Source organism: Vicia villosa, linkage group LG6, assembly GCF_029867415.1.
Source record: "Vicia villosa cultivar HV-30 ecotype Madison, WI linkage group LG6, Vvil1.0, whole genome shotgun sequence".
NCBI classification, from domain to species: domain Eukaryota; kingdom Viridiplantae; phylum Streptophyta; class Magnoliopsida; order Fabales; family Fabaceae; genus Vicia; species Vicia villosa.
Window position 1 is genome coordinate 79,840,711 of NC_081185.1, and position 22,398 is coordinate 79,863,108.

General features: G+C 33.3%; 2 protein-coding genes across 2 annotated transcripts; both read right to left on the reverse strand.

Moving 5' to 3' along the window:
* Nucleotides 1-4,002: 4,002 nt before the first annotated feature.
* On the reverse strand, nucleotides 4,003-7,150 carry LOC131611719 (F-box/kelch-repeat protein At3g23880-like). The gene is made up of 2 exons (XM_058883621.1): nucleotides 5,877-7,150; nucleotides 4,003-5,043 (listed from the first exon to the last, which is right to left on the reverse strand). Exon 1 carries the CDS (start codon nucleotides 7,085-7,087, stop codon nucleotides 5,879-5,881), a length of 1,209 nt encoding a protein of 402 aa, XP_058739604.1. The 5' UTR covers nucleotides 7,088-7,150; the 3' UTR covers nucleotides 4,003-5,043; nucleotides 5,877-5,878.
* Nucleotides 7,151-9,706: 2,556 nt separating this feature from the next.
* LOC131613968 (uncharacterized) lies at nucleotides 9,707-10,159 on the reverse strand. Its single transcript, XM_058885604.1, has one exon. The coding sequence runs from the start codon at nucleotides 10,157-10,159 to the stop codon at nucleotides 9,707-9,709; it is 453 nt and encodes a 150-aa protein (XP_058741587.1).
* Between the last annotated feature and the right edge of the window lie 12,239 nt (nucleotides 10,160-22,398).

The following is a 22,398-nucleotide window of genomic DNA, read 5'->3' on the forward strand; positions in this document are numbered from 1 at the left end:
GATCAACAATTCTAATTTGCTTATTCTTGTGTTAATTTGTTTGTGCTTGTGCTGCTCTTGTGGCTCTGTTTCTGGTTTGTCTAAGCACTGTGTGCATACTGGTGATGTATGCTTACTGTTCTGTATTAGCTTGCCTTGATTGTGTTTTAGTTGCTTTTTGTCTGCTGCAAGTATTTCTCTGGTATGGTGTGACAGGTTGTTTTAGCCAAAAATTTGCAAAAGGGGAAGATTGAAGGTGTTCTCATGTTGGCTGCATTAGTGGTAAAACATACCTGGTTGATATTGTGTTATGCAGGTTGCATATGTGTGAAGCTAATACATGTTCTGTAGTGAATTTCATGACCGATGTCATGACATCCGTGTGTGACAGCAGGAGCTGTTATTTTTTATTAAATGTGTTTCCTGATTTATCTCAATTACCAGTTTATGAAACCTTTTATTGTGTGCTGAATAATTCGTCCAGAAGATCCTGTTGACACCACATTTGGTAACAACCAGATGGCGTGTAAATTAGGTTAACTTGGTTAACCCTAATTTGTTTCTAAAAAAGCCCAAGGCCGCATATAAAAAGACTGCAATCCTAGTTTGGAACGCAGACAGAAGATTATGTATTATGAAGAACTATAATTATGTAGCTGTCTCGTGTGATCCAAGCAATTGTCATTGATGATTGTGATGGAATAGGTTGTGTGTGTTTATTTTCACTCTAAGCTTTTAAGCACGAGTGTGTGTCTCTTGATTGAAGCTTTTAAGCCGATCAAGGTGTGTTTTTGAAGAGTGTCTTCTCTGTGTAATTGTTTATGTTTATGTGTAATCACTGCTGTGATTGAGGGGGAGTGAGTGGAGATACTCAGGTCTAGAAATAGGTTGGAATTGCATTGGGTAGGTCTTAAGTGAGGAGTTGTAAACGGCGGAGTTAACGGGGGAGTTTAACTCCGAATTAATTCTTCTTATATTGGATTCCCTCCCTGGCTTGGTAGCCCACAGAGTAGGTTGTTTGAACCGAAATGGGTAAACAATTCTGTGTGTTCCTTATTGTTTTATGTTGTTTTGTTATTATTATCTGTGTTGTATAATTGTGGATGCCATAACATCCAGTAAGACATCGAGCGTGTGTAACTAGAATTTTCATAAAGTAATACTGCTTCTTATCCTCAATATCTTTTGCTAAGTTATGTGACATGACATAATCATCCACATACATTCTTTGGTTCCTCCAATACCAAGCGAGTGAGAAGTTGTAGCCCATAAAGCCTTACAGATTTTCAATTACCAGTCTTGCTATTGTCTATTGATGATGTCATGTTGAAATCCATCTACTCTTGAAATTGAAGTCTCAAGAAAATAGCCCAGTGATTTTTGTCAACTATTCTTAACCATACCTGTCTGCTTATGTTACAGTCTCTCCGAACATGTAAAATTGTTTCATCAAAAACCAGCAGAATTATAAAGCACAAAGTTGCTACACTGCATATGTTTCTGAAGAAACCTAAAGTTCAACATCAGAAGGCCATAATGTGTTCAATAAAATGAGTATTGTAACAGATAAAATTATCCATAGTTCCATTAAGTCTCATCCTTTTTCTTCCAAGCACTCCACCATGTTCTATCAATAGCACCAGATGTGCTTGAATTTGCGCTTGTCGATCTATAATTCAAAACGACTCCAGTTAAACAAGAGAATGAAAAATAAAAACAGGAAAATAGAACGAAAGTACAAAGTAAAATAAATGAATGGATAGATTGTGAAAAAATTTGTATCATAAATTAAAAGTAATTTTCAAAATAATTTAAAGACTATTCATTTTTCTCGCATTTTGATTCATATATTCTTTTTATTTTTGTAATTATATAAAAAATATAATGACCTATGAGTTCGTACGTACTGGTGTGTTACCCGTGCATTCACACAGATAATGGTATACCCTTGTGTTTGCACGATTACTGATATACTACGCGCATTTGTTTCCAAAATGTAATAAGAATGAAAAGAAAGAAAAACAATTATTTAACCAAAATGGTTTATTATTTTACAAAAATAAACATATTTTTTTATTTATATTTAGATCATACATTATGATTACTCTTAACTAATTAGCATAAAATTAAATGAAAAAGAAAACCTAAGTTACAGTGACATTATAATAAACAAATTATTATGATTAGTCCTTTTCATAAAGTAAAAAAATTAGAACTTACTACATGATAAAATTGTGGAATATGAAAGAAAACATGTATGCTTGCAAGGCGACCAGATATATAAGTAGCTATCTGCTACAAAGCAGCTATTATATTGTTGTTTATGTGACGGCACATTCTTCTATAACGTTCATATGCTGGTATAGTATTTTATTTCGTAGTAAAAGAAAAGTGAAAGCATGTCTTAGAATAAGACTGCATATTATTCCGTACTTAAGTAAATACTTTACAAAGTTGAGAAGTACATCAGCTTACTTTCTAAAATTTCATTATACACATACACCATTAAACTCCGGTAAACAACAAACATATGAACCGAATCTATACCACAAATAGTAGTATCAGAGAACATGAATCGTTTTATTATGCAAAACCCAACAAAACACGAAATAAACCAACCATAAACCATAAGCAAATACAAACCCAATGAAATGAGGCTTTTCAACATATTCTTCCTTTGGGCCAAGCTGCAGCAAATTGCAGAATTTATAACTCAAAATCAACATATTTTATATTGTGCACCTTGTGAAACCATGATAAGAAAGCATATTTATGTACAGCCATTTTGCCAATGCAAGAAGGGGATAGTGTGTGATCTTTGAAAGCAGTTAAACATATACATCAAACCTTTAAATCATATAACTTTGTTAAGCTGAATAGTCACATTGTACAATGAAGCAAGAAAACCATAATGATTGGCAGGCGGCAGCAGTGGAAAACAAAGGTAAGATCTCTAATGATTTAACGAAAGATTCAGAATCTAAACCAAAGTGCTCATAGAATTCAATCAAAATAACCTAAAGATCACATTCCACTGAAGAAACCCAATACAATTGTATACCAACAAATAATATTTTTGTAAACAAAACCTGTTTTGTCTAAATGAACTTCAATTATTAAAAGAATAATAATTTGAGTTGGAAAGAGTGTGAAACTTGACCTAACTGTGCATGTAAAACCAAAAGAAAATTTATCCAACAAAAATAAAATCCAACTGTATCAACTTCAAACCAAATAGATTTAAGATACATTTTTCTAGTCATAATATATTTCATTTTTTCCTCATAATATTTACGGTAAGAGATTGTTATAAACAATTACAATTGTCATGATAATTAATAGTATTATAGATAATTTTATATAATATATAGTATGTTTTTTTGAGTGCTACAAATTTAATTAAAATTAGATTGATATCTTATGATTTTAAAATTTTAAATTATATCCTAATAATAATATTCTTAAATTATTATTATGATATAAAGAGAAAATAAGTTAATTAGAATGAATAAAGATGTTGGGTGAAACAATGATATAAGCTTGTATTGTGTTGTTGTGTCAAAACTTTTTTTCGTAAATATAGACACAGCCTACATAACTTTTTTTCGCAAGTATTACTGCTACACATGTAAGTGGGATGTAAGTGGGGGCACCAGCCTACATAACCCAAACACAACCATTATAGACACAGCCTACATAACCCATAATGTGGGTCCGTCCCTTTATATAAATTTCGTCCCTGAATTTATATAATTTTAAAAGAAACACAACCATTATAGACACGCATCTCTCTACTGTGTAATCAGTTTCAATCAATGAAATCATTCTCTCACTTTCACATTATATGAATTCCTCTCTCACTTTCACATTATATGAATTCCTCTTTTTCTCTGCACTTCTTAATCTCTAATAGTAAAATATGAAAAGTAAAAAAAACAATGTCTGCACTTCTTAATCTCTAATAGTAAAATATGAAAAGTAAAAAAAACAATGATTGCAAAATTATCTTTCAGAGGCCGAAAGTATTGTGTACGAGTTGTATTATGCTTGTGGATCCTAATTCATAGTTACATCAATACCATTAATTCAAAGGGCTTCTAAAAAACATCCAGTTAGCGCAACCCCCATACAATTTAAAGCACCAGTAAATAATGCAGAAAAACATATGGACATGGCCAAGTCCTAAATCCTCTAACAAATTATTTCACACAGTATCCAAACAACTGAAAATTCTCTTGAACTAAGGCATTACAGATCTCCTATGAATTAGTTTGCATTTCCACCTTCGTGATTCCCTTGCTCTGGACCATTCTAATGCCTTCAAAGATTCCCCATAGATCAGCTACTACAGAAGGAAAATTACCAGGCATCTTAGGGAATCCCTGAATCCAAGTGCCATCACTCCTCCTCATTAAGCCTCCACAGCTTGCCAAGCCAGCATAATTTACCGAGCCATCCGTTTTGAAAGTTGTCCAGTCACCACTAGCAGGACTCCAATGAACTTGCTTCACCTCCTTGTTCCTTGCTGCAATCTTGTTGTTCAGCTCTAAGCTCCTAAAGTAATACTGCTCCTTATCCTCAATATCTATTGCTAAGTTATGTGGCAAGACATAATCATCCACATACATTCTTTGGTTCCTCCTATACCAAGCGAGTGACAAGTTGTAGCCCATAAAGCCTTACAAATTTTCAATTACCACTCTTGTTATTGCTGATGTCATGTTGAAATCCATCTACTCTTGAAATTGCAGTCTAAAGAAAATAGCCCAGTGATTTTTGTCAACTATCCTCAACCATACCTGTCTGCTTATGTTACAGTCTCTCAGAACATGTAAAATTGTTTTATCAAAAACCAGCAAATTATAAAGCAGAAAGTTACTACACTGCATATGTTTCCGAAGAAACCTAAAGTTCAACATCAGAAGGCCATAATGTGTTCAATAAAATGAGTATTGTAATAGATGAAATTATCCATAGTTCCATTAAGCCTCATCCTTTTTCTTGCAAGCACTCCACCACGTTCTATCAATAGCACCAGATGTGCTTGAATTTGGGGTTGTCGATCTATAATTCAAAACGACTCCAGTTAAACGAGAGTGAAAAATAAAAACAGGAAAATAGAACGAAAGTACAAAGTAAAATAAATGAATGGATAGATCTCAAATTAAAGCTATTTATCTTTGTTGAAAAACAAAATATTAGCTTCAATCAAGATGCCATGGGTGACACCAGGTTATAATACAAAAAATTAGATTCTATACAAATATCATTATCAAGTAAAGAAATAAAATAATGATGGTGGCATTAGCATGGATGTCGAATTGGAACAAGAAGAATATCTAACTTCAAAGCATATATTTATTCTTAAAATATACATAGATACGAGAGTTCTAAGCAGGGAAATAAATCACTCAATTAAATCAGCTTACCACAGTACAAAATGTTTAAGTAAATGTAATTTAATCAAAGTTGAAACTTAACTCTTCTTATCTACCAATATATATCTAAAAATATAATAATTCCGTTCAAGTTTGCTGATGTGCATCTCGTAAATTTGCTTCCCATTTCAACCTTTCATTACGTTACATTCTAGTTCTTTTCAAACTTATATTATGTATTACTTCCCAAAATGAGTATTATTTCATGCTTAAGCATTGTTTAAAATGTTTTCAAGACCAACCAAATAAAGAATATTCAAGAGAGGATGAATGTCTTCTTGCGAAATACATGTTCTAGCTACTCCACTCTAAAGAAAATGCATCTTCTAGCTTATAACAAACATAAAACAAAACAAATTCATTTGGTAATTAAATCAAAATCATCATAAGAAAACAATCACACATTATATTATACAACATACACATATTAACATAAATATTTTTCAAATAGAAACTTACTTTCAACGAATAAAAACCAAACTTTCAACATAATCCTTGCAAAAGGCCCATCGTGGTTTATTGGTAACTATCTCTACTCTGTTATTTGCCCAATCATAGATAATAGCTAGCAAGTCTCGCTTGTTTGCCAATACCAAAGTATTCTTATCCTGAGAAATGTGCAACGGCAACCAACATCCAATGTGTTGAAGATTTTGATAATTAATTCTATAGAGTTGAGTCCAAGACTCTCCAACCCCAAACACCTTCATCTGCCATATAATCAAACAAGTTTGTTTGAAATCATTACAAAAACAAAGAGAGTCCATCAACACAGAAATAGTCGGCTCAATAAGCGGCACTTCCTCCAAACCCTGCGGAGGCATTAACTCCACGTGTCTCTCAGCACCCAGATCAAGCGAAATGATAACAAATTGATCAAGAGTAATATCATTACTATGATAAAACCTATCCGCGGAGTAACAATTCCGTAGCGCCAGCCAATTAAGATTGCCATTCAAATAAACACCATGATTCTCACTCGGAAGAGTTAACCGGAGAGGACCAACAGGAAAATCTTGAATATCTCTCCAAACATTATCAGCCACACTAAAAACTCTCACCTCTGTTCTCAATTGAGTTTCAGTTTCAGTGTCACCACCAATCACTCGTAAAGCGACAACTTTATAATTATCAGTTAAACTATCATAACCAAATGCATATCTAGAGAAGAAATAACGATTCTTGCAATAATCCTTAAAATGGCCTAATTTCTTAGATAAAGTATTTGTAGCTGGATTATAGAAATTGAGCCAGCAATCTCTATAGCTACCAGTGAAACTATCATAATGAGCAAAGCAGAGCAATCCGTTACAAGAACCAACCAACCAGTAATGAACAGTATCCAACAATGGATGGAAAGGCTTCTCCGGAATGGTGATAAGAGGATTGTCGAGAAAACTGTTGATAGGGAGAGTGACGAAACGGAAATCTGCTACGGAATTTCCAGAGACGAGTGTGAGTTGAGGGTTTCGAGCGGATCGACGGAGATGCATTTTGATAAAGGTGGGATCGGAAATGAGGGCGTTGAAGAACTTACTCACGCATTTCATTTGAATGAGAGATTTGACGGGAAGGAGGGAGAGAACTTCCGCCATGAGTTCGTCGGGGAGGGTTGGTGGCGACGATGGCGAGCTGGGCGGACGACGCGTTTGAGAGGGAGGGAGATCCATTTTCGCGTGAGGGAATTGACGGAGTCAGAGACTTGATGGATTGAGAATTGGATAGTTGTACTGTGTTTGCTGTGCCTCTGACCACCTTTGTTTTTCTTTTTATAGTGAATTTAGAACATAAAAATAGCGTACACTAGAGTGACATAAAATTATTCAATAAATTTGTATTTAGAAAATAAATATATATAGTAAGCATTAATTATTCAATAGATTTGTAATAAAGTTATAAATAAAATTAAAAAAATTATAATTTAATTATTTTAAAATTAGAAATTTTAATATTTTTTTTAGAAATTATTTTAACATTAGAAATTATTTTAAAATTAGAAATTATTTTAAAACTAGAAATTATTTTAAAATTAGAAATTATTTTAAAATTAGAAATTATTTTAAAATTAGAAATTATTTTAAAATTAGAAATTATTTTAAAATTAGAAATTATTTTAAAATTAGAAATTATTTTAAAACTAGAAATTATTTTAAAATTAGAAATTATTTTAAAATTAGAAATTATTTTAAAATTAGAAATTTTAATATTTTTTTTTAGAAATTATTTTAAAATTAGAAATTATTTTAAAATTAGAAACTATTTTAAAATTAGAAATTATTTTAAAATTAGAAATTTTAATGTTTGTAACATCCGTAATTTCGTAAATTAATTTAACTAAATTTTTAATTTAATTATTTTGATTTACTAACTTAGTCGGTGATTAAATCAAAAAAAAAATTGAAAGAATTATGGGGACGAGTGTTATTGGGCTTGTGGTGTTGTTAGCAGAGAAGGGGTGTTAAGTGATATAGACCATACTAACTATTAATTCATTTTCATAAAATAAAGGAAATTTGTGAAAAAGAAATAGAAAGCCAAAAAGGGAGGAGAAGGACAAAGTAGAGAGAAGGTAGAGAACGTGAAAGTGCGAAAGAGGAGAAGAAGAGGAATAGAGCTTTCAAGGATCTCAAACTCTAAGGTAAAGGGGGACTCTTCCAATTAACCTCTATTATCGGGTTGTAGATGATATGATTGATATTGTATGCTATTGATTCGATAGAGAAATGGATTCTAGGTTGGGGTTTTGAACATTAAGTTCCAATTTGATAGATTATGTGTAAATAAATGTTTGTGATGATTGATGATGTTGGATGTGTTGTTTGATTGATGATATAACATGTATTACTTGTAAATTGGCTCTGTTTTTCGTGTACAATCGTAATGGTTCGATTGGGTGGTGTTTAGGGAGCTTAAGTTGTTGTAAAAACTGGTTTTTGGGGCTGCAGGTACGAAGTAATCGGTTACTGAGATTGGTGTAACCGATTACCACTGTTTGGAAAGGTAATAGTTGTTGTCTGGGAGGCAGTAACCAGTTACTGAAAGGGGAGTAACCGATTACCTCTATTAAAAACAGAACTCTGGGTTACGTGAGATACGTTAACCGGTTACTGGGATTAGGGTAACCGATTACCGTTGTATGTTTTTTAAAAATAATTATTTTTATAAAACTCATATCTTTTGAACCGTAAGTCCGTTTTGGGTGCCGTTTTGGATGTTGAGTCGATAATTTTATTTTCTACCTATTTAAATAACCCAAAGAGCAGTAGCTCATTTTTATTTTATAAACCCGGTATTTCTCGAAATGACGAATTGCGATGGATGTGTTGTATGTGGTGTGGTGATGTTGTAAATCCCCTGTTGTTATGTTAGTTTGTTGTACTTGGTACACGATTGTGAAAGGTGTTATTATCGTTTGCACTGTGTGACAAATTGAATTATGATAATGTTGTTCATATGATTGAAGTGGTGATTAGCATGTGATAGATGATGCATGCATTTCTTAATCATATGGTGGTTGTATTCCGATGGAGATGGATCAACGGTCACTAATTCCCATTGTGTGGAATTAGCGATGGAGGTAGTCGTATCCTTGATGATGGTGGATCGCTGAGATGGGTGAATCCCATGATTGGTACCACATGCATATAGTTTCATTGCATTAGGTGTATGAATCATTATAACATGAATGGAAGTGGTCCAATGTTATAATGTTGTGTGTTTGATTAATGGTTGTGATTGGTGATCAAGTTCTTTTCAAATTTAAATAATGTATTACTTTCCAAAATGAGGATTATTTCATGCTTAAGCTTTGTTGAAAATGTTTTCATGACAGACCCAATAAAGAATATCCAATAGAGGATGAATATATTCATGGGAGATGCATCTCCTAGCTACTCAACTCTAAAGAAAATGCATCTTCTAGCCTATAATAAACATAAAAAAAACAAATCCATTCAATCAGTAACCATTCAACAATCAAATCAAATTCATCATAAGAAAACAATCACATAGTAAATTATACAACACACACATACTGGTATAAATTCAATCAAGTAAAGTAAATCTTCAAACGAAAACTTACTTTCAACGAACAAAAACCAAATTTTCAACATAATCCTTGCAAAAAGGCCCATCGCGCTTTATTGGTAACTATCTCTACTCTGTTATTTTCCCAATCATAGATAATAGCTAGCAGCTCTCCCTTGTTTGCCAATACCAAAGTATTCTTACACTGATAACTGTGCAACGACAACCAGCATCCAATGTGTTGAAGATTTTGATAAATTATTCTAGAGTTGAGTCCAAGACTCTCCAACCCCAAACTCCTTCATCTGCCATATAATCAAACAAGTTTGTTTGAAATCATGACAAAAACAAAGAGAGTCCGTCAACACACAAATAGTCGGCTCAATAAGCGGCACTTCCTCTAAACCACGAGGCGGCATTAACTCCACGTGTCTCTCAGCACCCAGATCAAGTGAAATGATCACAAATTGATCAAGAGTAATATCATTACTATGATAAAACCTATCCGCGGAGTTTCGAGCGGATCGACGGAGATGCATTTTCATAAAGGTGGGATCGGAAATGAGGGAGTTGAAGAACTTACTCACACATTTCATTTGAATGAGAGATATGACGGATAGGAGGGAGAGAACTTCTGCCATGAGTTCGTTGGGGAAGATTGGTGGTGACGACCGGGAGCTTGGCGGCCGGCGGGTTTGAGAGGGAGGGAGATCCATATTCAGGTGGGTGGAGTGACGGTGACCACTTTTGTTTTTTTTTGGTAAGTAATATTTGTTTTTATAGTCAAAATGAAAAAAGTTTGAGTCAGAATGTGCATTTATCCTATTTATTAAAAACAGATATTTTAAATACAATGAATAATTTATTTATTTAGAAATTTTTTTTAAAAACATTTTATTCTATTTATTAAAATTTGTTTTTATATTCAAAATTTAATAAAAAATTGTTTTTATTTTAAAAATTTATTTTAAAAATTTGTTTTTAAAAACATTTTATCCTATTTATTAAGAACATTTTATTCTATTTATTAAAATTTGTTTTATATTCAAAATGAAAAAAAATTGAGTCAGCTTGAGTCAGAATGAGCATTTATCCATTTTATCCGATTTATTAGAAATTTTTTTTATAAATACAATGAATAATTTATTTATTTAGAAAGTTTATTTTTAAAAACATTTTATTCTATTTATTAAAATTTGTTTTTATATTGAAAATTTAATAAAAATTTGTTTTTACATTCTATTTATTAAAATTTGTTTTTATATTAAAAACATTTTATCCTATTTATTAAAAAAAAGAATTTATACTCAATATTAAAAAAAGTTTGAGTCAGCTTGAGCTAGAATAAGCATTTATCCATTTTATCTTATTTATTAAAAATAATATTTTTTAAATACATTGAATAATTTATTTATTTAGAAAGTTTGTTTTTAAAAACATTTTATCCTATTTATTAAAAAAAATTATATTTAAAATATGTTTTTATATTCAAAATTTGTTTTTATAAATTGTTTTTAAAAACATTTTATCTTATTTATTAAGAACATTTTATCCTATTGATTGCATTTTGTTTTTATATTCAAAATGAATAAAGTTTGAGTCAGCTTGTGTCAGAATGAGCATTTATCCATTTTATCCGATTGATTAGAAAAAAATACTTATCAATACAATGAATAATTTATTTATTTATTTAGAAAGTTTGTTTTAAAAAACATTTTACTCTATTTGTTAAAATTTGTTTTTATATTCAAAATTTGTTTTAAGAATTAAAAAAAAAAACATTTTATCCTGTTTATTAAAATGTGTTTATATATTCAAAATGAAAAAAGTTTCAATCAGCTTGACTCAGAATGAGCATTTATCCATTTTATTCTATTTATTAAAAAATATTTTAAATACAATGAATAATCTATTTAGTTAGAAAGTTTGTTTTAAAATTTTTATCCTATTTATTAAAATTTGTTTTTCAAAACATTTTATCCTATTTATTAAAAATATTTTATCTTATTTATTAAAATTTGTTTATACATTAAAAATTGTTTTTATAAAATTTTTTTAAAAACATTTTATTCTATTTATTAAAAACATTTTATCCTATTTATTAAAATTTGTTTTTATATTCAATATGAAAAAAGTTTGAGTCAGCTTAAGCTAGAATGAGCATTTATCCATTTTATCTTATTTATTAATAAAATATTTTTTAAATACAATGATTAATTTATTTGTTTAGAAAGTTAGTTTTTAGAAAAATTTTATCCTATTTATTAAAATTTTTAATATTTAAAATATGTTTTTATATTCAAAATTTGTTTTTATAATTTGTTTTGAAAACATTTATCCTATTTATTAAAAATTTGTTTTTATTTTCAAAATGAAAAAAATTTGAGTCAGAATGAAAATTTATCCATTTTTTCCTGAATAAGTTTTTTTAGAATACAATGAATTGAAAAAGTTAATATATCTTATCAATAAGATTAAAGGAAAAAAATTATTTATTTATAATTCTAAAATAATTTTTTTAACATATATAAATAATGAACAATATAGTAAGTGAGTCATTGAGTAACTATTCATCTTACCTTTTATATATATATATATATATATATATATATATATATATATATATATATATATATATATATATATATATATATATTTATCTAAATAATATAAATAAATACATCATATAAATAAGACTAAAGGAAATAATAATTTATTTTAGACGATAGGCTACAATCTAGAGGGGGTGAATGGATCGTAAATGAAATTTTCTTGTTTAAATAACTGTTTTAAAAAATTGTTTAACTATGATAATTGGCTATCTCGAACCGTTATCGAAAAGATCGAATATGCGTTAAACCTTATAGAACGTATTCGATTGATGAAAAAATTAATTAATATATTTTTAACAACTAAGTTTGAATAAAACCACACAATGATAATCAATTTCCAGTAAAATATCAAACAAAAACTTGACTTAAGCAATTTGTCGAACACTTGACCCATGTTGCCTGAAAGCCGACTCCAAGTGGACAAAAAATAATGAAGAAAAATAGCTACATTGTGTAAGTACGAAGAGTGCCAAAGAGAAGGGGTGAATTAGGACTTTAAAAACTTTATCTAGTTTTTATAAATATTGGTTCTGACTTTTCTGGTTATATCAGACTATGAAAGTGGTAAAGTACGGAATGTAAAAAACACGACGATGTATCCTGGTTTCCCCCACAATCTGAGAGTACATCCAGTTCCCTTAAAACATGTAAGATATTTTATTATTGTTAGATCTTCCTAAGTTATCAAGAATAATCCTCTTGAAACTTGTACCACAAGAAAAGAAAACAATCCTCGCTTTTCTTGTAACCTTGTCTCCAACAATCTTGGATGATAAGTAAACACACCTAATACCAAACAATCTTTGATACTAGAATTTTTTCATAATACTTGATGAGTAATGATGTAGAGAAATAATCACTTTTAAAATTTTAAGTGATATATATCAAAGTAAATGATGTTCCCTTCCAATAACAATAATTAACAAAACTAAAGTGTTAGAATGCTCAAGGTTTTTTCTAGTTTAAGGAGTACGAATGTATGCAGAAAATTTCTTGAATAAAGTTTGAATATTTGAGATGTGAATTTTGAAGTCTAAGTGTTTGATTGGGATAAGTAATTTGTAATTTAAAAATGCTGTTTTTTTATGAGTAAGATACCTTTTAGAATCATGGCGATGTTCAAAAAAATATCATGAAAAAATGCAAAGGTTAAATGAAAAGGTTTCTTGAAGAGTAAGCATGAAAAGGTGTTTGAAAAAGCTATTGTTTTTCAAAAATGTTTAGGTGCAAATCAATTGTTGTTAGGTGCTAATCGATTTGCATAGTGCAACGTTACAATTTTTTTTGAAAAGTTTAGGTAAGCAAATGATTTATAGGAAAGTGTTGAAAGTGACGGGAGTCACTATTTATATGAACGAGAGTTGATTTTACAATTCTAAATTTTTGTGGTTAAAGGTTAGTGGGACACGCGTCCGACGCTGATTGACTATCCAAGCAGTTGCACAATTTTTTAGCCTCACTCCTACTTATTAGGGGTAATGATCACCTTAATGGCGCATGTCTTGATGAGACATTTTGAAGGAAACGTCATGATTATTATGACGTCATTAAACATTGGGAGATTGAAAGGTTAAAGTGGTCGAAATCTGAAGTGACAAGAAATGCCTATTTCTACATCTTATTTGAAATAGATATTTATTGGGGGCAATTTGTTAGCTAGAGATTTGGACAACAAAAACAAAGTATTTTAGATTATATGTTTCAAAGAGAAAATAAGAAATGGTCATGCAAAGCTATTTCTCAAAGTTTCTTCGTATAAGAGCTTCTCTCTTTGCGTCGAGTTGGAGCTTCTACTGAAAAATCTTTGAACTATTAAAAATTAAAGATCGAAGATATTGCAAAATATTTCGAAAAATATACGTATTTCGGTGAGTCACGTGGATTGCGTTCCGAAAGCTTTGAGCGGGAATATTTAAATTTCAAAATAATTCGTTTTAGCCAAAGGGACGCGTGGAAGCAACGTGGCATTCGTTAGGAAAAGTACGTTAGGGTCAAATTAGTATAAATAGGAGTCTTTTTGTTAGGATTTGGGTGTTCATTTTGTACAAAAACTACTAAAAAATACTCAAGTACCAAGTGTGAGAGAAAGAGTTTGCTGAGAATGTACGTGTAACACCAATATCATTTTAATGTTGTTTTCATTTTATTAATGCAAGTCACTTACATACTTTTTATCGAGTTTTTTCCTTTATGATTGCATTCGAAGTCCTTTAATTCTTTCTTTAACTTCGTTGTTATACATTCCTTTATTTTTATGTCAATTATAAATTCGAATACCTTTATCAAGTAGAATAGAGATACGAGATGAACTCAATCTCGAACACAGAATCACTTAGGCACATGTCCTAGGATCAATCTAGTTGATCCTGTAAGTTACCAAATATATAAAAGAATTCGGAAGACTAATGGTTGTTTACCAGAAATCATTATAAACAGTTCCATTGATGGAAACTTTATTTGCCTTTGGATTCATATTAGTATGTTTCCTTTGATGAGACAACATTTGTTTGGGATATCCAATCAAATTGTAGCATGCAGCCTTTGAATGACCAAACTTGCCATAATGATCGCATTTCAAGTATTTATGCTGAGAGCCATCGTACCTTTTCTATGCTATCTTTAGATGTTGGGACACATGTCTCGACATCTTCTGCTTCTTCCTTTGAGGGACCTCCTTGATAACTTTCCCTCTAGAGTCAAGATTCCTGGTTTTCTCAGTGATTTTTTTCATTTCGACGATTCTTATCATTCATTGTGGTACCTGTAATACGGTGAACTGACTTTATTGAAATGTCGCGGTAAGCAAGAGTCGCCATCGACTTTTATTTTATCCAATTTAAAGAAAGGCTAAAAGAATAGAAAAAAACCTTTAAAAGAAATTTTGAGTTCGGGGGGTAATTTATACAAAGGGAAGGTGTAAGGCACCCTTTGCATCCATGGTTTTCCATGGGCTCTTAATTGCTTTGCTCTTTAATTTTCAAAAGTTTAGAGATGAAATAAGACTTTAGCTTGTAAGTAAGCGTAGCCTTTTTGAAGGTTTTTGAGAAAAGAGTAGAAAAGGATTTAAACCAGAGCAAGCAAATATGAGGTAATTACCTTAACATTGTAAGCCTTTCAGGGCTATCCATACCATAGGAGGGTAGGAAGTCCTTTTATTTGGAGGTTGAAGGGTCGTCGTAGTTATCGTTCGCCATAAGACTGTCCCTGCCATGAAGAGGGCAGGTAGTCTAAGGGAAGGATAAGACTAGTCATTATTAGGCAACCAAGAGGACACCTCAGCAATCGAAAGGGACTATCATATCATCTTGTAGGCAACCTCGAGGGACGAGATCATATAATCGAAGGCAGCATCGTAGGGACTTATGATCTTTTTGTGATGAGAATGAACTGAGGGCAACATTTGCTGAGGCGTCCTCGTATCCGAGGGAAAAATGAACAGAGTCGCCACTAATATATTTATCCCATAAGGGAAAGGAATATCAGAAAACCTAACAAGGGAAGGAACAGGGTCTTGCGACCAGAGAATCTAGGTACGGGAGTCGGTTACGCGAGGGGAAGGTATTAACACCCCTCACGCCTATCGTACTCGATGGTATCCACCTATGTTTGTTTCTATCTAAAGGGTGTATACTATGTCTATGTCTATATGCGAATGAATGCAAAATGTAGGGAAAAGAAAGAATTGTACTCGCTCGGGCCCTACCCTGCTGCCTACGTATCCTTTTCAGGAATCAGAGCTACCGTAGCTCGGCTCACATGTTTTTGTTTGTTTTTGTGTTTTTTAGTTGGGCGGAGTTAACGTTCGCGCTTTTGCATAAGGGATCGACCTACGATGCGTTCGAGCGGAAATAACATTGCCCTTAGAAAGAAGAAAAAGAGAGATTGGTTTGTGTCTTTTAACGTAGATGAGTGATGAACAGTACCCAATACCGGGCCACTCATCACTTTCTCTACTTTGTTTTAGTTTTGAACCATTATTAGGTGTTTTAAATGTTTTTTTTGGTTGTGTATTTTTTAAGGGGAATTTCTTTGCGATTTGAATTACATAAAAGTGTATAACAGTAGAGAAACAGATTAGGGAATAAATCCCACTCATCTCTCTTCCATTATATAGTGATCGAGAAACAGATTAGGGAATGAATCCCACTCATTTCTCTCCCACTAAGTGATTGAGAAACAGATTAGGGAATAAATCCCACTCATTTCTCTCTCAATATTAGTAACGTGTGATTCACATCTTTTATTTATTATGTATTTCAAAAGTTGAAAGGAAAAAAAGGAATGAATAAGGGGAGACTAATTCTAATACTCTAATTGTTGTTTTATGTACAAAGGAGTGATTCTAGCCTAAAGCTATGTTAACATGATAATGGAATAGATTCTAAAAGGAGCTACAAATGATATTAACCAAGTAGGCCAAAATGTGGCCCAAAAACAAGCAACAAAATCACAAGAATTATACAAAAATAATACGAACATGATACAAAAGAATAAAAGAAATTATGCATGCCTTAGTACAAAAATTAACCTTAAAAAATACTACTATTTTTATGAGCTTTTTTAATGTCAAAACTAACCTAAAAATCTACCATTTTTACGAGTTTTATTGTTTAGAACCTAAAAAATAATGGGAAAAAACTATAAGAAAAAGGACCTAATTCTAATGAAGACTTTATGCGAACATGGGGTATATGACCCCCAATTGTGTGTATATCCAAATAATGGCGTAGGGCCAGATCAGAGGCCCAACAGTAGTTTTTTTGATATAGATTTTCTTAGCAAAAACATGGTATGGGCCACAGGGGGTGGAGAATAGCAAATCAGGCCCAAGTTAATTGTTCAGTATTCACTCAATTACCAATAATAATAAAAAACGAAAAATAAATTAAAGAAAAATAAAAAGAAATTGAATTGGGGAAATTAGGGTTATATCGTTGTGACCTTTCACGTTCTCAGAGCGCTTTTCTTCTCTTCCTCGCTCACACGGCGCATGAACAGCTGCCTCTCCGGCGAAATCGACGAGCCTCGCCGTGATAATCACACCACTCCGCCCTCATCTCGTTCCCGTTCTCACTCTCAATCTGTTTCAAATACCTCTGCTCAAACTCACTTCTCATCTCGACCTCTCCGTCCTCTCATCTCTGCGACTCCATCGATCTCTCAACTGGGGATAACATATGGACGCGCTTCACAGGTTTTTTCTCTTCTATTGGTTTACGTGTCTTCTCCTTGTTCATGAAGGTTTGACCGTGATGTTGTTGTTGTTGTGGTCTGCAGGTGAAGATGTGTTGTGATGCGTGATGTCGCTGATGCAGAGATGATGTTTGAAGCGATTTGATGAAGGATCTTGACTCAATTCAGATTGAGAATTATTTCTATCGGTGTATGACTAAATCTGAGAAGGGAATTGATGAAGGTGAGTAGAGAAGAAGATTCTTTGCTTGATTTTCTTCTGATTGTTGTTAGTTTTCCAATTATTCTCTTCTGGATTTTTCTTTTTGTTCGATGATGAAGAAGGGAAGGTGAAGATTGTGGAGAAGATGAAGTGAGAAAGGTGGAAATGGTGATCGCAGAGAGAGTTGAAGAAGGTGAGGTGGAGGAAAGAATGGGGAAGAGAGTGATGAATTTGCAGAGGGAATGAGGATGAAGTGATGAATGATAGGTGAGTGAGTGGTGGGAATCTGAAAATGAATGGTGTCTGAGGTGAGAAAATGGAAAAGTGAAGGTGATAAAGTGGTGAGGAAGTGAAGATGATGATGGCCGCTGAAGATGGTTAAGGTCTGAAAATGGAGGAGTGAAGGGTTGAATGAAGGTTGTGGAGAAAGAGGTTGAAAGAGAAGAAGAAGAAAAATGGTGAAGAAGTGTTATGATTAAGGTGAAGATTAAAGGGAAGGTTCATAGGTGATGAAGTTTGAATATATAGGTTGAGGTGGAAGTTATGGGAAGAGGATTTTGGCCCTTTGGATCAGAGATTCGGTTAGAGGTTAATGGTGAGATTGCATCTGAAAAAAGGTTAGTTCCATTATGTTTTTCTTCTGTTAGCAACTGGTTGTAGGCTTTAGAAGTTGTTATGAATTGGTTAGGATTCTGTTAGGCTGTTAGGAAAGTTAGTTTAGGTGGTTAGAGATTATACTAGGTTTATAGAGGTTGGAAGTTCTGTTACAAAGTTGGTTAGAGGGTGGTTATGATAGTTAGCTATGAATGAATTCTGTTGGTTAGTTATGACATATTGTTCTTTTCTGTTTTTTCCAGTGTTAGCTTTGAATGGCTGCTGTGGGATCTTTCCGAATTGTAGTGTACAGGGGTGTCATTACATGTAGTTAAATGAGGCGGTTTCGAGTCTGTTCCATGGTTAGTGAACTGTTTTGGCTTAATGATTTGCAGGTTGTGTTGGTTGCACCTTGAAACAAAAGATGGTGCATTTGAAGTGTATGTTGAATGTATTTATATTGTATTGATGCAGCATTTTTCATGGTGGCAGGTATGATTTGAGTGTCAAGTTATGGATTTCCTGAGCATGTATGTATCTATGGGCATGGAAAGAGCAAGACGGTCACGAAGAGGGGTGGAAACGAAGTCGCATGGCATTAAGTTCAACGTTATAAAGCATAGAGATTAGGCTTAGACATTAGGATTTGTAACATGTGTTTTTCGTATGATTTTCTTTGAATGAGACTTGTTTGAATGGTTCATGGAAGCATATTGAGATAACTTTGAAAGTTACTGATGATGTGTAATTGCATGGTGTAATGGTTTAGAATTTGGACTTCTCAATTTACTTTATAATGGACATTTGAATGAGAATGTGGACCTTTGGATGAATTCTAGATTTGATGAGGGATTTTGAAATGAATGGATATTTGAATTTATGCTTGCAACTTTGAATAGATTTTTCTTATGAGTGATTAGTGAATGATACTCGAGCGGATATTGAATGATGACTTCAGTCTTGTATGGACACTCACCTTGAACTCATAATTACGCATCGCTTTGCCATTAGTCTTCCAACATGTTCCATATGCACTTAAACTTGCAACACGAGCCAATTAATGAATACTTTATGCATACCATGAAAGAACTTGAACATAGCCAATATTAAATCAACTTGTTGAACCATAAGTAGCCCAATTGATTAAATGAAGTATTTTGAGTTGACAAAGTCGAATCCTCAATACAACTCAAGGATGTATCATGTCTTGATTGAAATGTCTCCTTTAACAAACGACCTTAATATGACACCCTGAGGAGTCCTCTGATGAAGATAAGAATTGAAGCATAGGAGAACATTTTAACATGAAATGCAATTGTCCTTTGCTGATGGACCTTAACAAACTCGAACACCGTGAATAAGAAACCCTAACTCAACGATCCTCAGTCAAACTTTTGATGGATGCACACCTTGTAACTTGGTGAAGAAGAAATCTATGAATTAACCCTAGTACGTATTTCAATACATACAGGGAAACCAGTTGAGATAAGCTTATCTGAAGTAGAAACCTCAAAGCTATAAACAAACCCTAAACTTTCAAACCTTGATCCCAAAGCCAAGTTATTGATTAATGAATGCATGAGTTATGTTAATGACCTAATGGGAGGTATGTACATGAGACTATGAAATGCATAAGCCTAAGCCAGATAAAATTGGAAGGGTAGGACAAATTTGGGGTATGACAGCTGCCCCTATTTAATCGTCTTAAACCTGAAGGTGAGATTGGCGTTAGCCTTTCGAACATTCGAGGTGGAAGAAGATTAAATATCAAGACCAGAAATTTGTCCTGAAAAGGAAGTGTAAATGTTATCCTCAATTTTTATTTTGATATTTGCTGGGGAAAGAGAATTTTATTTTTATTTTTATGATGGAGGGATTTATGGTAAGCAATAGTTGGATGGTGATAGCTTGTAACGTAGCCAAGGTGCCAATACAAGGTTCTCAAAGGAGGTGATTGTTGTATGAAACTGTGATTGGAAAGTACGGGTTTGATGGAAAGATAGGATCCACTGACCCAAAAAATTGAAAGCAAGGATAAATGACTCGAAACCAGGGTGAGATCAACAGATCCACGAATCAAATCCAGGGTGAGTATAACGAACTCACGACTCAAATCCAGGGTGAGTATAACAGACTCACGACTCAAATCCAGGGTGAGTGTAACAGAGTCATGACTCATAAAAAGAGAATAATGACTTGTTGGGGATTGGAAATTGGTTTTACGGTAAGAAATTATGGATGAATGGTGGTTGTCAGGCGGGAACAGACTTCAACGTAGGATATTAGACGAGGACAGGAAATGATGGAAATGATTTGCCAGGGCGGGGACTGGACTTTGAAAAAAAGGTTTGCCAAGGCGAGAATTGGACTTTGGAAAAGGTTTGCCAAGGCGGGAATTGGACTTTGAAAAATGATTACCAGGACGGGAACTTGATTTGGAAAGATGATTACCAAGACGGGAACTGGGTTTGGAAAATGATTACCAGGACGGGAACTGGGTTTGGAAAATGATTACCAGGACGGGAACTGGATTTGAAAAATGATTACCAGGACGGGAACTGGATTTGGAAAATGATTACCAGGACGGGAACTGGATTTGGAAAATGATTACCAGGACGAGAACTGGGTTTTGAAAAGGTAAGGCTTTATGAGGAATTCATCGGGAATGATAGTTGGGAAACTTGTGGGGACAACATTCTCTGTGGGGATGTATTGCTGTCTGGCAGAATATTGATTCGGATTATCTGGCTTATGCTTCGTATGCATGTTTGAGTTTTTTGTATGGCGTAATGATCCACTTTGATGGATATGCTACGCTTTTGAGGATGCAATGTTATATGAAATTGAAACTATATGCACAGTGCCAAATAAAGGCATTTGTGATAGAGAAGCAGGATCATTGGGGTCCGTTGCTTGTTGTCTTGAGCTGCCAACACGAATCGGTGTTGGAACCCTACAGTACCAAAGATCATTGACAGCTGCGCTGAGGGTTGAAATGTAGCTTTGTTGGGGAGGAAGTGACTTCGTCTGACTTTCCCTACACCTTGAACTACTTGGGGATGGTGAGCTTGAGGAGATTCCCTCGATTCACCATGTTGAGGATGAGAAATTCATATAAGGAGACCAGGTTGGGTAAGTGGAACAACCCACAGGAGAAATAAACTTCGTTGCTTGGGGAGAGACCAAATTTTTAGGAGAAATAAACTCCTATGATCAGGGAGAAACAATACAACTCAGAAGATTGTGCCCCAAGCTTTGTGAACTACGAAGGAATTTCCCCATAGGAACCTTGGAGAGATTTGCCGAATCTCGACGTAACTGCCCTAGATTGGTGGAACCCAAGAGAGATTCCTCGACTTGATTGCCCCAGATTGGCCAAAGCTTGAATGGATGCCTCAATTAACAGAGTCTTCACATAACTTGCCCCTTGGAGTAATCAGCCTTTGAAGTGAATGGCTCATGGAATTGATCAACTTTTTCTGCAGTTGTTCATTGTTTGATCTTCCCTGTTGTCAAGTGTTTATTCACAAGTAAAAGATATTAGTTTTGAAGACGATAATCCTAATGCAATGCTTATGCTAGCTTTGAGATCAAAATTATTGAAAAAAAATTGTGACATTTAGTGTTTGAATTATTTGTCATATCGATATCAACATAAATGGTAAGAAAACATCTAGGAGTCAGTTTTACGCAACTTGGTGTAGCATGCTCTTGAAATAAACCCAGCTTCAATTAGGTCTTTTAAGGGTTGTAACGTGGTCTGGTTCACAGTTTTTAGAAACAAAGGATTTAAGGCTCATTGTCTAACATAACCCACCCATTCTTCGTGATGTGTCTCCAGTCCTAAGTTCAACTTAACCTGATACGAGCGTTCATCCTTCAAGAGGAGTTTGAGATGATTGAGAAATCAATGAAGTTCTTGGATGTGGCAGTCACTTTACCTTACATTTTAATGTCTAATCACTCGACTTTATTTCTTTGATGAGGATTTTTATCTTATAATCCTTGTTTTTTGCTTCTGCTTTGCTTTTTGTTTCCCTAACTTTTTCCTGGACAATTTCCATTTGAATTCTATTTTGGAGTCCAGCGGGATGCCCTAATTTTTGCCTAAGTCACTTGTTTTCGGGTTGTTGACTTAGCGGGCTTTTCTTTTTTTCTTCACTTCTTTGACAAGTCGTGTGATCTTGGATCTTTGATTTATGGGAGGTGATTGTGACGGCCTCATTCTCTGATTGATGAGGGATTACCATTGTGGTATTGACTTTCCTCAACCTTTTGAAAGATAACCACTGTTGTATCCTTGGATGCACACTCCTGATGAATTTTGATTGCTCGATTAGGTTAATTGAACGCT

Excerpts from the sequence above, each read along its gene's own strand:
- LOC131611719 (XM_058883621.1), bottom strand. The coding sequence starts at position 7,087 with ATGGATCTCCCTCCCTCTCAAACGCGTCGTCCGCCCAGCTCGCCATCG.
- LOC131613968 (XM_058885604.1), bottom strand. The coding sequence starts at position 10,159 with ATGGATCTCCCTCCCTCTCAAACCCGCCGGCCGCCAAGCTCCCGGTCG.